The 15,953-nt window shown below is 38.7% G+C and overlaps 1 protein-coding gene across 3 annotated transcripts; it reads right to left on the bottom strand.

Annotated features, from left to right (window-relative positions):
- Positions 1–1,862: 1,862 nt before the first annotated feature.
- Positions 1,863–15,171, bottom strand: DMC1 (DNA meiotic recombinase 1). 3 transcript variants are annotated; one of them, XM_083813880.1, is made up of 14 exons: positions 14,928–15,171; positions 12,558–12,648; positions 11,910–11,954; positions 9,323–9,469; positions 8,932–9,014; positions 8,285–8,337; positions 7,366–7,407; positions 6,101–6,173; positions 5,472–5,563; positions 4,503–4,576; positions 4,296–4,410; positions 3,390–3,450; positions 2,694–2,810; positions 1,863–1,993 (listed from the first exon to the last, which is right to left on the bottom strand). In XM_083813880.1, the coding sequence occupies exons 2-14, from the start codon at positions 12,612–12,614 to the stop codon at positions 1,924–1,926; spliced, it is 1,029 nt and encodes a 342-aa protein (XP_083670006.1). In that variant the 5' UTR covers positions 12,615–12,648; positions 14,928–15,171; the 3' UTR covers positions 1,863–1,923. The 3 variants fall into 3 exon arrangements, with proteins under 3 accessions (XP_083670006.1, XP_083670005.1, XP_083670007.1); XM_083813879.1 differs by having other exon boundaries at positions 12,558–15,171; XM_083813881.1 differs by lacking the exon at positions 9,323–9,469 and having other exon boundaries at positions 12,558–15,171.
- Between the last annotated feature and the right edge of the window lie 782 nt (positions 15,172–15,953).

Here is a 15,953-nt window from a genome sequence, read left to right as displayed (position 1 = left end):
CTCGGTGCTATTTTGTAAAAGAGAACCTCCTCCTGCAACGTATGGGGCCTGTGTGCTATGGGGAGGTCTTGGCGTGTGGCGTACTGCCGATATTTATGGCCTGTTAGTCTTTGACTCCAAAAATCGAGCAGAAAATCCTAACTAAACAATAAAAATTAAGTGTATATTGTACAATATACAGTTAATTGTGTATTGAATTGTGCAAGAAGTAGAACTTATGGTGGTGACCGTGAAATGTCCTTATATATATATATATAGAATTATATATATATATATATATAAAATAACAGATAATAAAATGTGAAACGTGCTGTACTCGTACTTCTAGCACCTATCAGGCCGTCCTGGCGCCAGAATTTTTGCCTGGTGGTGATCTGTGTACACAAGCCAAAGTAAGCCCTCGCCTGAACAAAAGCCACACAGTCAGCAGTGCTTTCCAGGCTACCAGATTGTCAAAAATCAGCCACACTGGCAGAAGAGAAAGTGAGTCCCCTTTACTTTTGAACCCTTGAAGTTAACAAATAACTCAGCCTGGAGCCAGGCATAAAAACAAGATATGTTAAGAAACCGCTAAAAGAAGGCAAACCCTTTAGGTCTGTCACAGCGTAAACTCGCTGAAGTTAAACTTTGGCTACAGCATCAGGCTTTTCTTTGATGGTTTTCTGGTCACTGATGTGTTTTTACTTCATATTACCTTATGTGTATTAGTTAATCTAAATAAAAAGACAAGATTTTTAACCAGACACCAGCTAGACCCATTCTAATCAGCATTCTTATACAGAAGGGAATAATAATAATAATAATAAAAACCCTTCCATTAAAGCATCTTGTGTGTAAATGGTCTAGTCTATTTTGAAACAAATTCCATGAGCATCAGAGGTAATGCAGACTGGATCGGTATTTTGTCCCCTAGCCCCCCCTGTTTCTCTCTTTACTCCCAGTTTTTTCCTGTGAGTGATGCACGCTTTGGCTGGTTTGGAGCTACACCTGTGCTGAGTGGCCTGTGGGCACGCTCTCTTAGCAAGCTGCATCATAAACATGTTTCCCTCAGTGAAAATATGAGTGTCAGCCTCTCCCCCATGTAGTCCCTGCTTCTGTTTTCTTCTACTTTTTAATAAAAAAAATAATGACAATATGTTTTTTAAAAAACTCTTTTTAGTATTCTTACTGATACTAGAAGGAATGTTTGTTTCCTTAGAGAACCAGACAAAAGGTTTTTAAATGTTGGGTTGCATATGTTCTATTTCTCTCATGAAAGATCAATGAGATTATTGAGAGCAGGAGTTGATTAAAAGAACCCAACAGAAGCAGAGTGCTATTCTAATTTGGTTTTTATTTTTACCTTTAGGAAAAACTATTTTAAAACATTCCCTCAAAAAAATAAAAGTGCTTTAAAAAGAAATTAAAAAAAAATATTTATTGAACATAAAAATGCTTAAGTATTTTCAAGTAACTATTTTTCCTCTACTGTACATGAGATTCTATCAAGTTCTTGGGCTCTTGTTCCTGCCACTGCCTTCTCCATACATTTATCACCTATGTACTTGTCAATTTTTAAACTAATTCTAATTCTGTTTGATTTTACACTACCTCAGAGATTTCTTTAAAGGAACTACAATATTAAACGTGAAAAGACAGCTTTGATTTTCACAAAAAAAACAGGAAATGGATTCTTTGAACAGTTCACGAGCTTGGTTTTTATATCTTTATCTGCTGAAAGTTCATTTGCAAAGTGAAGACCCTAAATGAACCAAATTCTATTAAGATCAATAAAACTGAACCACGCAGAGTTTATCCCACTGTCCTCCCAAAAGCTCTCAAGTGGTTCCAAAAATAAAAAAATGCAGCCAGGGAGTCAGTGACTTTGCACAGATCCCAAGTACCTTGGAGGTTTTCAGCTGTATATTTGAATCTGTTTTCTGCCTATTCTTTGGCATCTCCAATCCCTCCAGCAGTTATTGCGAACGTGGCTTCATTTTCAGGCATCTCAGGACTGGGGGTGGAAAAAAAGAAACTTCTGGTTTTCCCCCATGTTAAATGCAGTCGTGGAACAGTCCCCGAAATGTAACTATAAGCAAGGTGGACTACTTCAACATGGAATACTTCAACATCTTTATGCCTGTGGGCAAACTCTAGAAAGTGATCAATATTATCAAAAACGTGAAACCCACCTCTGAAGATGACACACAAGGGAGGGGAACGGAGAAAGTGCATGAGAAGAAAGGGTTCTGTTTATGCAAACTTTAACTTCCATGTCTTAGCTCCTGACCAGGCACAGCGGTCTCTCTGTGCAATTTCATTAATATGATTTTTAGTGACTTGCATCTGCCACAGCTTAGCAGGTAAACTGCTACCAACTGAGGTCAGCCAAGCTTGGTAATTTAACAGCTCTGGAATTTTCCTGCTAAGGGACCACCAGCCTTACCAGGCTATTTGATAGCCTCTAAGAGATGAGCACCTAGTAGGATTTATGATGAAAGATTACGTAGTTAAATACACATGATATGCAAGATGACTTTAAATCTGCTAATTATTTTCTCCTTTCAGATATTCTCTCAACGTACTGTCCAGAAACGTGGTTAATTTGAAACCATGAATTGTTTCACAGGCTCTTAAGTTTCAGTACCGCGAACTTTGTCACCTTACCCTTGCTCGTAACGTGGCTTCCTTCCCATGAAGGGACGGTGATTTACCTGTCATATATCTTGGCAATGCGCAGCTCCCCCCGCCCTTTCCTCAAACTAATTCGGGTAGTCGAAGCATGAGCGAGGATGTGGCCCCCAATGGGCTTCTTTGGGTCTGCCTGAAAGCTAAATTAGCAAGAAAATGTTGATGATTCACTGTGCAAATTCCACAGGTTAATGGTGTGATTAACTGGCAGACAAGGCATACTGAACTCAGTAATGAATAATAAATAAGCAAATAAATCAAAAGAGGACTGAAACACGCTTGCCTCAAGACAGGATGTTCAAATGCCCGGTGCAATGCTCAGTGGCATAATTGTCCTCTCATCAGATGGAAGAGGCTCAAGAAATGCACGCCTTAAACTGCATACATACACTGCTCCCCAAGAAAGTAATGTGTTTTGTTTTCAATAGTTTCTGTAGTTTGTTCTCCTTATTCGAGTCACAGTGAAAGAGGCCATCACTCCAGGCAGCAGATAAGCATTTACAAAAAATTATGAAAACTGAGAGAAACCTATAGATGTCTTCCCTAAATGATTCATCACACCAGAAGGGCCAATGATCAGTCTGAAATAGTTAAAGAAAAGAGGCGCATACCTTCAGATCAACGCCTCTCGCTCCACACAATCCCAGTTTTCATCTCTGTTAAATATGCAATAGGGATGAGAATAAATTAACAAAAAAAGAGAAAAAATATCATCTTACGTCATAGTTGCTCCTGGATCAGCGGTCATCTGATTGGTCACAAACACAGCCACGTTATATTCTGCAATAGAAAATAAAGCCAAGAAGGCGGGCTAGAGCAAATTAGAACTCCAAAATATTCTCACCCCCTTGGTAAGAGCAAGGCTGCTAATGAACCACTGCAAACCACAAAGGAAAGAGAAGCAAATCTTCCTTATGTCTGCTGGCTGGGCTTGGTCGGAAGAAGCCTAACTCTGCTCCTGTGTGACTTCAGCTGTAATATTTATGCCAAAAATGAGCCCTTTTCAGAGTCCCACTAAACAAGCCTTTCCCAATACACGTCTTCCCTGTTGGCTCCCTGCCCTAGGCCTCTTCTCCGTCCCTCTGTCTGTTCCGCTTTTTTTTTGGTATTTACTGCATAAAAAACATTTGCTCAGTCCTCAGCAACATCTCTGAGACATTCCAAAAAAGGAAGAATCCTGTTCATCTCATCATCATCTCCGAGAGCATTGCACAGTGCAGGGAATGAGGCAATGAACACAGCCTACTCCGCTCTCTGTGCCTTCATCCTTTTTTCTTCATGCTTCTTGAGTATTTAGACTGTAGAAATTGGGGAAAGGCTGAATATTTGTCCAGTTCCACAACCTGTCCTCTCATTTAGGACTTAACACTGTTTCTCAGAAAACACTAAACATTGAATAATTCCAAAGACCCCTTAATCTGTCACGTTTAAATAATATATTTTTTAATTAGTTTGATCTTTTTTGTTTCTTTTTGGTAACTGACAGATACGTAAAGTGAGGAAAGATTCCTGGGCCAATGTGTGATTGGATAACACACTCAGACTACGAGGCGGTTGTGCTACCAACAAGTACTGTTTCAGTAACTCCAGTCCATGTTTTCCATATTTTGCAATGCTTCCCTTACCTTCTGATATTTTTTGGAGCCTTGACAGCATCTGAGCGAGTTTCTGTTGTCGTTCAGCCAACTCTCCACGACCACTGAAATCCACACGGAAGAGTGCCATTATGGAGTCAATGATCTGTATTGGAATTATGCTGGATAAGTAAATTTAGTGGGAAAAAATATAGATTCTGAAAGCAGAAAGCTTAGGAGAAAAAAAGTGTCTTGTACCAATAGCTTGAAGATACCAGCTTCCTCATGGAACTTGGCTGCGACATAGTCGAGCAATTCCATCTGATGTTCACCTGATGGGAAGTACGGTTGACAAACGAAATTAGGATCAGAAAGAGCTCTGAAGCAGCAAAAGCCTGGGTTTTAAAATTCCACTTTAGGTGTCTGCACTGTTCATATTTTCACTGCCAGCCGTTTGAAGTGCACTGCCCATTAACAAGCTACGTCTACAATACCCTAATAATGCCCAAGTTTCTGAAGACTTCAGTTACCACTTGCCCAGGCAACAAAACTTCTTTGTGAAAAACTGCAGAACAAAGCTGTGCGAAGAAAACTTTTGTATGTGTGTGTGTTGAGAGCTGAAAACGAATACAACTGTTCGAATTCAATGCTGAATTAAATGACACAAAGAAATTGTATTGCCATATTTTCATGCTCATGTTGTATTCTGAAAACAGAAGTCCCATTTAAAATTTCCTTGAAGTTTAAATGCGGTGTATTCTGACAGAGTGCATTCAACTGTCCCTATAAAGTTCTGTTCACAAAATCATAGAGGATTTCTGTACAGAAGTCTATAAATTATATTTAAATATATAAAAATTATAAATATATAAAATATATAATTGTATAAATTATAGAATTAGCTCACATTCAGGCAATCATAGTTACATTAATTGGTGTTTCTGTTACTAAGATGGTACACTGACAACCATCATACACATAGCAACGTTGTTGCAGCAAACTGCAAAACTTTTTGGAGTGCAGTGGAGCTGGAATACTTACACTGAGCTAGTCTGCTACAGTACACCCCCAGAAATAGAAGCAAGCTTGTAACTCCTTTTGTTTATGATTTTTTAACATTATTTATGATCCTCAGGGGACAATTTCACCCAATAAACTGAGAACTATTAAAATAGAAGCCTTAGGGGAAAAAAACAGGTATCATGGCAGTTGCAATGATGGTCTTACTAGTATATGCACGTGCATACAGCACGTTGTCAAGTACGGCATCGTGGTCAACGTTGAAGCGATCAGCAATGTCACGAAGACGGTCTGGCCGGCTGATGTTAGTCAAGGTTAAGGATTTACCTTTGCACAAACAATGCTCTGAAAATACTAAGACTCCATTCCAAAATACATCTATGGAAAAAGAGAGCATTTATTCTGATCCTAGAGAAGAATGACTTTTCACACTGTCTCACATACGCTTAAGAAAATTTTGGGCTCATGATGATAATTGCTTTGTGTTTAGGGTTTGAGGGGGGGATTGATACATGGATAAAACCTTCTATCACCTGTCATCTATCTATCACCTCCTACCGTGTACCATTACTAAGAAAGCATGTTAGATCTCAAAAAAGCAATGAAAAATAAATCTGTATCCTAACTATTTTTTCCAGCTTGGATTAGATCAAATGACAGAGCAACGTCACTGCCTTGTGGGCCACCACGCACTGTGCTCTGCAAGCTTTCTGTATCCATCATAATGTGTTACATGCATGGAGCTATCTGGAACCTCCTTCTTGCTTAAACTCATAACAAACTGAACTGTCTTCCCAGTTCATTGCACCTGTAGCTTTCAACAGCCCAAAAGATACAAAGTGTTTTCAGTATCAATGAAGATAATCTTTCCACCTGTGTAGCCACTTGGTCCTGGAAGCTGAGCTGTCACTAGAATGAATCAGAATGTCAACATGAAAAAGTGGGAAAAATAGTTTCTTACACTATTATTATTTTTAATAAAATCTGATGACTGTTTATCCATATCACAAAGAGCCACCATTTTTAATCAATGTGGAAATCGCTCGTATCTCAAGCCTTACTGCCAGCTTGAAAAGAAAGCCACACCATTTTCCTTTATTGGAGATCAGATGAAATTTAATTAATGGTGTCAAAATTATGTTTTACTCAGCAACATCACTAAATCTGTATATGTTATATTGAAAATAGGTGAGGGTATTATTAATTAGTTTTTATGCACAAAACACCCTCTTATTCCTCTGCCCAAATTAACAGTATTGATTTTGTAGGTTTTTTTTCCAGCTGTAATTCATATAATCAAAAATTCTTTGGGTATAAATCTTTCCTGAATAGTTACTGATTGTGGCTTTAGTTTCTTTGAAGCAAATAAACTAAAATACTCAATTCATTCAGTTGTAGTCGTTCATGCAAAAGGATACAACTCTGCTGACTAATTTGGCCATTAGATTGTACTAAATGGAAGAGGCTCCATTTTTCCAGAAGGTGCCACAATCCTTTTATAACAATGGGTTCATTTAAGTGAATGTTTGCCTATCCAGCGCCTAGAAACTATATTCCAGCAGTGTTCATAGTTACAGCAGTTATTATTTACTACTATTTCCACACTGTGAGATAGCGCTGAGGAATCAGAGTCCTGCTATATCTGGCACTGCCAAAATCTTTGTTTATCCAGTTAATACGAGCCAGTAGTATCCTTTCAGTGCCCTTCCAGAATGTCATATTCAGGAAAACCTGAAATCAGGAAATTAAAAGCATTGCTGAGAAAGAATCCTGCCTTTGCCCTTTTCTGAGCAATGTCCCTGTCCCCCTGTAATCCATATTTTACTCTGCTTTTCCAGATACTGCGTTTTGCTCTCAGGGATTGTTTACGGTCTTCTCCCTCCTTATGGCAAAACTTACAGTATTAAAAAGCAATTATGTACATGAGTTCTGTATCCAAACACAATCAGTAGAGGTAAGAGTCACCGAGATCTTTTCCACTGTATTTCTAGAGATAGACAATTCCAACTTGCCTTTATATGTTGAATTTTGATATTGTGGTAAAGAATGGGTTCAGTGGAAAAAAAAAAAAAAGCTCTCCATTTTAAGGTAGCACACTTACCACAAAGGGTGTGAGATAGCTGGGTTTTGCCTGTCCGGAACTCTATTAAATGAAGAAAAAGAAAAAAAAAAAAGTCATTTTTTTTTCTTCAGAGTTTGGCAGATTCAGGATTTACAGCAATTAGAAACATACACTTATAAAATTCACTTCTATTTTTACCCTTTGTATCTTTCAATCTAGATATATAAATTATATAATGTGCAGTCGAAATATCTTGCATGAAATGTAGAATCTAAAATGCTTTAATTTGATCTCACTTGACTGCTAATTTCATTTCTACTTTACTGTAGAAATTAAGTATTGCAAGGCAACTATGCAGAAGTAATAATTGAGGGAAGAGTTAAAAATAACGGTTGGGTCCACTGACCAGGCCCAATTTCATTTTCAGTAAAATTATCAAGAAGTTTATGAGTTTATTAATTTCACTACATCAATTCATACAAGTCTCCGGTATATCTTTTCTAAAGGGAAGACTATGGTGTTTAACAAACCCTTTTTGTTTTTGAAGCGTTATTTACTACCTGATCAAACTTACTGTAATAATAGGTTAATTGTGAATGCAAAATATTTTATGAAATTCAATACATCCCGAGTGTGCATAAACAGAGTATCTTTTGTGTCAGTTTCATTACTGAGAAGGTACAGAGATTGCATCAGGGCATTAATAATGGCATGTCATACTGAATCAGCATGCCCCCAAGTCTAATGATTACTCATCTCATACTGTCTGCAAGCAAATGACGAGAAAAAATAGGAAAACACTAAAGGAAGTGGATTATTTCTTTTTCCACTCATGCAGGTACTCGTCTTATAATTACAATGTGGTGTTTGATAGAGGTAATGCAACTTGATTTAAAATCTAAACTATTCTGCAGTTCTTTGTCTGTTCAGTAATACTCATCCAATGTGGTTTTCTCACCTCCAAAAGCCTCAGTGATTGCCATGCTTTCAATCCCTCCACCCAGAAGTTTACTGAAGAGAGAGAATTATGATATGGTTAAACCCGCAAAATCACAAGAAGAAAGTTAAAAATAATTTTTTGCTGCTTTAAGAGAAGTTATTTCTGTCCTAAAGCCCCTCACATCATGCATTAAGTGCAGGGTTCTAAATGATCACTGATTCACAAAAAAAAAATTAACCTTCCTTAGTATGTGCAAGAGAAAAAATAATAGAAAGAAAAGAAAGGGGAAGAAAGAAGAGAGAAAAAACCTTTGGAAGATAAAATTCCATAAAAGTATCTCAAGAGAGGTATTGAAGACTTACAACTTTGACCTGAGACATGCAAGTTGTGTAACTAGGTGAAAAAATGATGTTGCAGTCAGGATTTTTGGCTGCAAACTCTGTTTATTTACAATGACTGTACAAAGTCAGGTTATCATCAGAAAAGGAGCTGTTTTTGTTTCTTACTGTTTCAGGCATCTTTGAGCCAGCGCAGGATCTAAATGCGAGGTAATCTATATATCCTGAGTATTTGTTCTTCTATATTTTTCTGTCTCATTACAGACAATAAATATGATTATTGGAACAACTTGGCCTAAGGCAGGATTAAAGCAGAGGTAAGCTTACTCAAATTCCTGGCTGCCAGTAGAAATATGAAATACCATCTTCCGTTTTTCACTGTACTCAAATGCAGTCAGGAATCCTGGCTCCTAAGGCAGACCAAAGAGAACGTGAGACATTTGTTTTGTTTAGCTTTAACCTGTTGACAGAGCGTGATATCCCGCCTAGGCATCTTCTTCTCCACCCTAGCCTCATTTACATATGTTGGGTATGAAAAGCACCACAGCATTTGTCTGGTTGTTGTAGAGTATAAAGTATTATCCCTTTAGAGTAATGAGCAGAATTATTTTCAAAATTGTCTTGATGACGTGGTGAAAAATTCTGTAAAGAGAAATTCTGCATAGCATTTTGGAAAGAACAGAAAAAATTTAAATTATCAGGAAAGTGACTGCCTTACAATAAGCTTATTTGCGGCTTCTTTAATCTTGTCCACCTTGGCCTCTGAAAGCCCTTTTACATTGCACAGCGCCCGTCTTGTTGTCATCTGGATTCCTTTGATAGTGCAGATCCCAACTGACTTCAGTTTTTTAATATCTGCTACGTTCTGTGAAGAAAGTTCCTTTCTATGAGTACTTGTGACAGTTAACAACTAGAAGGCAAAGTAAACCTTTCAAACACTTTCTTATACACTCAGGCATGTGTATTTTCACAAAGAAACAGATTTACAAGTAAACTCTGTCTTCTCTAGTTTTGGACACCCAAATAACAGAAAATTTTGAGTAACATTGGCGTGAGGGATCTTGGTGCAGAGACATCCTGCTGCTTTTGTGAGAAAGGCACGTTAGGTCCAGTTGTACTTATTTGTCCCCATTCAGTACCAGTCTTTCTAGATCCAAGCTGGTAGTAAAGAAACAGTACCAATTATTTCAGATAGTGTGGAGCATAACCTAATAAACTCTATCAAACGCAGTCTGCCCTTGGTCCCTTAGCACAGATAATCTGTAAACCAGGTAATCTGATCATGTATAATTGGGAGCTGACTTGCATGGGTGGTTCGAAGCTGACTATCTGCTGTGCTGTTTCTGCATGTTCACAGCAAGTCCAGTGTAAAATACAAGTAACCTACCAGATCCAACAGACACTTTGAGCTAGAATGGATTTACTGGAGTTTTTCATTTATTGGCCACAGTATAACTTCAGTCAGCACCCTACTGACACATTTTGCCTCATCTCACCTCATTTTATGAGTCTGACATCACTTGAAATTTAAAGGCAAGCAACAGATTACTCAGAAGAAAACATAATACATGAAAGATTTGGGATAATACTTCAACTTACCATCTCCAGCCAAGTTATTTCTTTAAAAGAAAAAACATCCAACCACATACTATGAACTAGATGTATCCTCTATTTATCTCAAGTGTGTGGGTACATAAAACATAAGAAAGGAGGGGGCTATGGGAGGAATTAGTCATGTTCCTTGGGAAGCTTGCTTCTCATCCTGTGAAGTTTTTTTGATTATTACATTAATAGTGACAGGTGAGGTAAAATCAATTACAAATAAAAACGACTCTTCCACCCAGAAGAATATAAAAATCAGGAACATAAAAAGCACTGAACTGTTGTTCACATAGTGTTTTTCTATTAAGACAACAAGCTACTCCTGCAAAGATAATTTTTCTAGACTGGAAATTTAATTGCATCACCCAGCTGCTACATTTCTTCAGTGGCTTTGTCTTTGTTACCACATCAAATTAAGACACTACAATTTCCCAAGTAGTAGACCTGGTTGCAAAAGTTCTTGTTCTCTCCCTCACAGATACACCTTTCACCAACAGTGTATTTACCAACCAAGGTGCTAGGATTTACACATCCTTAGACTACAGTTCAATACTATGAAGTATTCAGCATTAGTAGTCCTGGCTGTCATGATAGCAGCTTCCCCTGAGGGGTGGGAATAAGCACTTGGAAAGAAGGAGAAAAAAAAAATCAGGAAACTGTTATTAAACCAGATGTATCTCCAAAAAATGAACAATAGAGAACAGCCTAAGTCATCATCTCTTTATTTTCAGGATCCTTCATACCTTAGTATCAACTCTGTGCATGCCTTATTCAATATTGACAGGCTAATACAGCTCCCTTCACAGCTCCCTTCCAGCTCATGAGGTCAACCTCTTTGGTCATCTTTTTAAATTTTTAACACAAGGATCTGTGTATTCTTCCTACTCTGTCCCACGCTGATTACAGCCCCCTATCTCGTTATCCTTCTGCAGAACTCTCTTTAAAACTCTCTGTCAATGAACTGCCAATAAAAGTCAACAACGATTACACTGCTGACTTGCTGAGCGCAGTAACTACAGTGCTGACGAATGCTGTCTCATTGTGCCTGCCATCCCTTTCTATCCATCTATAGTCATTTATCTTAAAGTTTACATTATTTCAGGCAAACCCAACTTCCTGTTGTGCTTCTTTAACACTGAACATTCCGATCCATGAGTCAGTCTCATGGACAAACACATAATAACAATAGTTCAAGTAAAAAGGTGATGTTTATGTGATAGTAATGATGGTGATGAAAACAATTATAGGAATTCATATCTGATGAAGAAATCTATCCACTTATTTCTCTAGTTATTTATAGTTTCTTCACTCCTACTCTACTCCCTTATACAGCATTCTGAAAATAGTTTAGCAACAATTGTCACTGTGTAATTTCACGGGAACCAAAAACGCAGGTATAATTACAGAGATTGGCAGGAAGTAATCTATCACACAGTTTTCAAATAAATTAACATCTGGTTTGTTTTTCGAGAAGTACCGGGTGCTAAATATTTTGAATATCTTGCCACTTTATTTAGGAATCTGGCAGGAATGAGATTTTGTCTTAAAACCAAAGGCAAAATTTGTCTTCACACGAATGATTTAATATTTATTGCAAGGAGGAATTTCAGTTATTTGTATCAATGTGTAAACACTTTTGGAAATAACATTAAAATAGCTTTACGTGGACAATTCTGTGTGGTAAAGTCATTGGTAATACTTACAATTCCATGCTTTTGTAGCAGGTCAATGTCCTGAAAAAAGGATTCCTAAAAAAAAAAAAATATATATTTTTCTTACAATTACATCTATCTCACTACGTGTGTTTGAAATCTGTAAACCTTGAAATGATTTCCCCTAATAATACATATCTTGTTGAACTACCAAAATAAGAAAACCCACAGTAAGCCAAGAGGGCCTACACATTTCCTATCACCTTCTTCTTAAAGTGTATCTTCACAGGCAAGCAATCCTCTGCTGCGCTAATAAAACTTGTGTTAAGATCACTGTCTCAACTCTTTCATCCATAGTTCTTCAGGCTTTTCAGGCTGACAACCATTCTTTGGAAGCATAAAATTAATGGCTAATCCTCTCGCATTTAATATTCAAGTGTAAGATATAGAGCAATAATGATAATCCCATTAAAAACTGTGCATAGCTTTTGAAAGGTTAACGAAGAGCATTTGAAGAGCAAGACTGTAAAAGGACTACGAGAATGAGATTTTCTTGGTATTAGACTGTAACAAAATTTTAAATGCATTGAACTCCCTGATGGACTTTGGGGACATCGTGTCTCTCCATGGAATTCATTACACTACAACAATACCTTCAGACATTTGCTGCACCTGTATTTCAATGAACCGCAAATTTACCTCATCATCCTGGTATCCTGATTCTTCTTGGACTACTTGATCCTCCATGGCCTTCATTGTGAAAGAGCAGGCAATAAAGTATTGATCAGTACTGAGAAACACAAACAAAGACAGCATTGGAGGGGTATTAATTGTGTAATGAACTGTGAAGGGACTTTTAAAATGTCCTCAAACTACACAGCCTTCCAAGTGCGTCATCACTTATGGATTTAAACTTGGATTCTGTATTCCACTTTTTGTCCTACGAGACCAAAGCGAGAAAATCTATTGTGTTACTCTCTGATGAACCAATATAGCTAGAAAGGGTTTAATTGGTATTAAGAAAAGAGAACTCATTCCCTTGTGAGAATCTTGGGTCCAAGTGTGATTTTGGAGGTGAGAATATTTTAAATGATTTATCATTAGCTGAATTTATTGCTGTAAGGAAGTTAAAGATGGTATTTTTATATCAAAAGTCAGTAGAGTTGCAGATAGAACAGATATTGGAAAAGTCTATGCAACACCTCAGCTTCCTCATCTTGTGTGACCCAAAGCTCACAAAAAAGTGCTATTGAGAAGACTAGAACTTCTTAGTCTTATATCTCGAGAGCACACTATAGAGTCGTATTTGTTTCCAAGTTCTTTGCTGCAGTTCAGAATACCTAATAAAAGCTGAAGACATGCAAGTAATGCCTGTAAGAAGTATGCAAGCATGAAGAGAATAAAAGAAGGGTAGTAGAAATCTCAGGCTTTTGTTATGCAAAAATGAAAGCTTATTTCATGGTTTCATGGTTAACTTGCCATGTCTGTACTCTGCTACAGCTTCACTGCCCTTTTTGTGAGACTTCCCATAAACAAGGCCTAGAACTAGAACAGGCACTTACCAAATAAAAAGCTCAAATAAAAAGGACATTATTACCTCCTTAAGTTTCATGAAAGCAGGATAAATGAATAGTTCCTTACGAATATGGTCTTATAACCCACTTAATCAGTTTTGGGGTTTTATAAATTGTTATGTTGCTTCTGTCTTAATTGTGATCTGCCTTCACTGCTGTAGCTATGGTTTATCAAAAGTTTTGTAAAGTGCCTCATCCAGAAGTGTTTGCTTACCCATCCTTGTTAACAAAAGCCATTAAAAGTATATGATGGGTTTATTATGAAAATACAAGATGGGATAATTTAGAATAAATATCTGCAAATAGCTTTTTTCAGTTTTTAAATGGATACTTAAGGTCTGCCTAATTTGCTCACAAGAATCTTGTGTATACAGAGGATGGGAAAAGTGAGAAAGAAAATATAATGTTAGGATGATATTATTTGGGGTTTGGAGTGAATATATGATGGAGTCATTTCCATTAGTATTCAGTAGAAATACTCCTATAATGTCAGTTATTTCTGATAGCATCAAGATGTATTTTGTTTTTATTTCAGAATCCTGACAATTATGAGACAATTATGACAACCAATGAGAAATCATGCCTTCACATCATGCTTTATATCAGTCAGAAAAATAATTACAGTAAAATAAATAAAAAAGTACTTGAAGAGATTTTAAAAACCCCAAGCTTCAAAGACTGAAGGAAGAAAAACAAGTAATGCAAAAGGTATTACAATCCCCTTCTCCATTAAAAATATCCTCCTGAAAATGCACATAATCCTGAACTACAAGCACAGTTTAGTAAGTCACAGGTTCACTCTCCTACTCCCCGTCCTTAGGCAATTGGCACCTCAAAGCAGAAAAACTAGGCAGACCCAGACACATGCCTTCCTGTGGGCTAGAAGGAAAAATCGAGAAATTATACCACACCCTCTGAAAGCTTTAGGGAAGAACAAAACCCTGTTTAGTGCTGAGTCCTCCTGTCTCTGGTGTGTTGGTACAATGAAGGCCCAGAGGATTCCAGCCGTCACTGTGAACTAGAAAAAAGGCTGAAAGTCTGCAACAACACAGCGAATCCGTTATGAATTAAGGATCTTTGGGAAGAAACACGTTTTTGTGGCACCTCAGGTGCCTCAGATGCCACAAAACCTTGTAATTACTGCCCTAGGAGCTATTCATTAGGATGCATGGGCAAGACCAGCTTGCTGCACGGGTTTGAACATATATAGGTTGCTGGTGTGACAGGCGCTTGGCCTGAGCAAGTAAAATTGGGTTTAATAAACGTTTTTTTGGACAGGAACGTTGCAGCTGATTTGACAGGAGCTGAGTTTGGGCCTCCATGTTACAGGCAGCAGGATGACCCATTCTCTCCTCCCCCTGACCTCCTGAGGAGCGCCATGCTAGAATTCCACATTTACTGACTCAAGCGAAAAATAAACGATTAACCACATATCAACACACGCATTTATTTGGCTTTTCCTCGCCAGCTGCCTTTTCGAGGGATGCAAATTCACCTTCCCAAAAGGGGCGAGGCTCCACAGAAATCCCCTCCCCGATGGGAAAGCCGAAATCCCCCTTCAAACTGACCACGGTCACTAAACCACTGCTCGGACCCACGCAGCTCCCTGAAGGCCTGCGACACCCTTGGGTGCTGAGAGTCCCAGTCCCTGCTGCCCGCCCGCCCGCTGCTGAGGGAGCGCCGCGGGCCCGCCGCTAATGGCCGGACCGCCCTGAGGGCGGCGCGCGGGCTCCTGACAGGACTGGGGCTGCCCACTCCTCACCGCCCCCCCCCGCCCCGCACCGAAATACGTTTGAAATACAGTTCATTTTTGTCCTAAAGCGTGTTATCTTCTAAAATTTACCGACTGTTGTGTTTGTCATCGCGGGGGAATGTTGTATTACCCTTATTTTATGGCTGGCTTCGCAACACAAAGCGGTGGTGGGTTTGAGGGCGGTCAGTTTGATGCAGCGCAGTGGGTGCCCTACACACGTCCCGCTACACCACGCGTTTTTGGGTTGGGTGGCCGAAGCCCGTCAGAGGGCATCCACTTCTGAAAGCTGGAAGAGAAGTGACCTGCCTGAAGTCAGAAGATAAGAAAATGAGATTGAGTCATGCACATGATGATCTGTCATTTTAAAAGGATGGGGAAAGTGCATTTTAGGACATAAACACTTCCAGCGGCATGCAGTCCCATCTCCTTGGAGATCCTTTTTGAAAAGCGAATGGCCTGTTTTAGTTCAGCTGTGTGGAAATGAGCTGTCAGTGCAGCCCCATGCTCAGGAGGAGCTGGTGGCATCCCGGGGTCAGTGCCCTTGGTTTTGTTGGACTTTCAAGTGTTGTGAGGGATGAGAACACTGCCTCTTTACATGTGTTTCAAGGCACTTTGAAAATTTCCATGCCTTCTGTCTGTGGGAGGTGAAGAATACATCCAGTGTCTCCAGTGTTAGCCAAAGCAGGACACTGACCAAGCAAACAAAAACATCACAGCCCCTTACCACCATCAGCACGCTGCAGAAGTGCCTGCATGGCCAGTGCTTGA

The sequence above is a fragment of the Anser anser genome (genome assembly GCF_964211835.1).
Source record: "Anser anser genome assembly, chromosome: 1".
Classification (NCBI taxonomy): Eukaryota; Metazoa; Chordata; class Aves; order Anseriformes; family Anatidae; genus Anser; species Anser anser.
The sequence above is the reverse complement of the archived record's forward strand: the minus strand, read 5'-3'. Positions and strand labels throughout refer to the sequence as shown.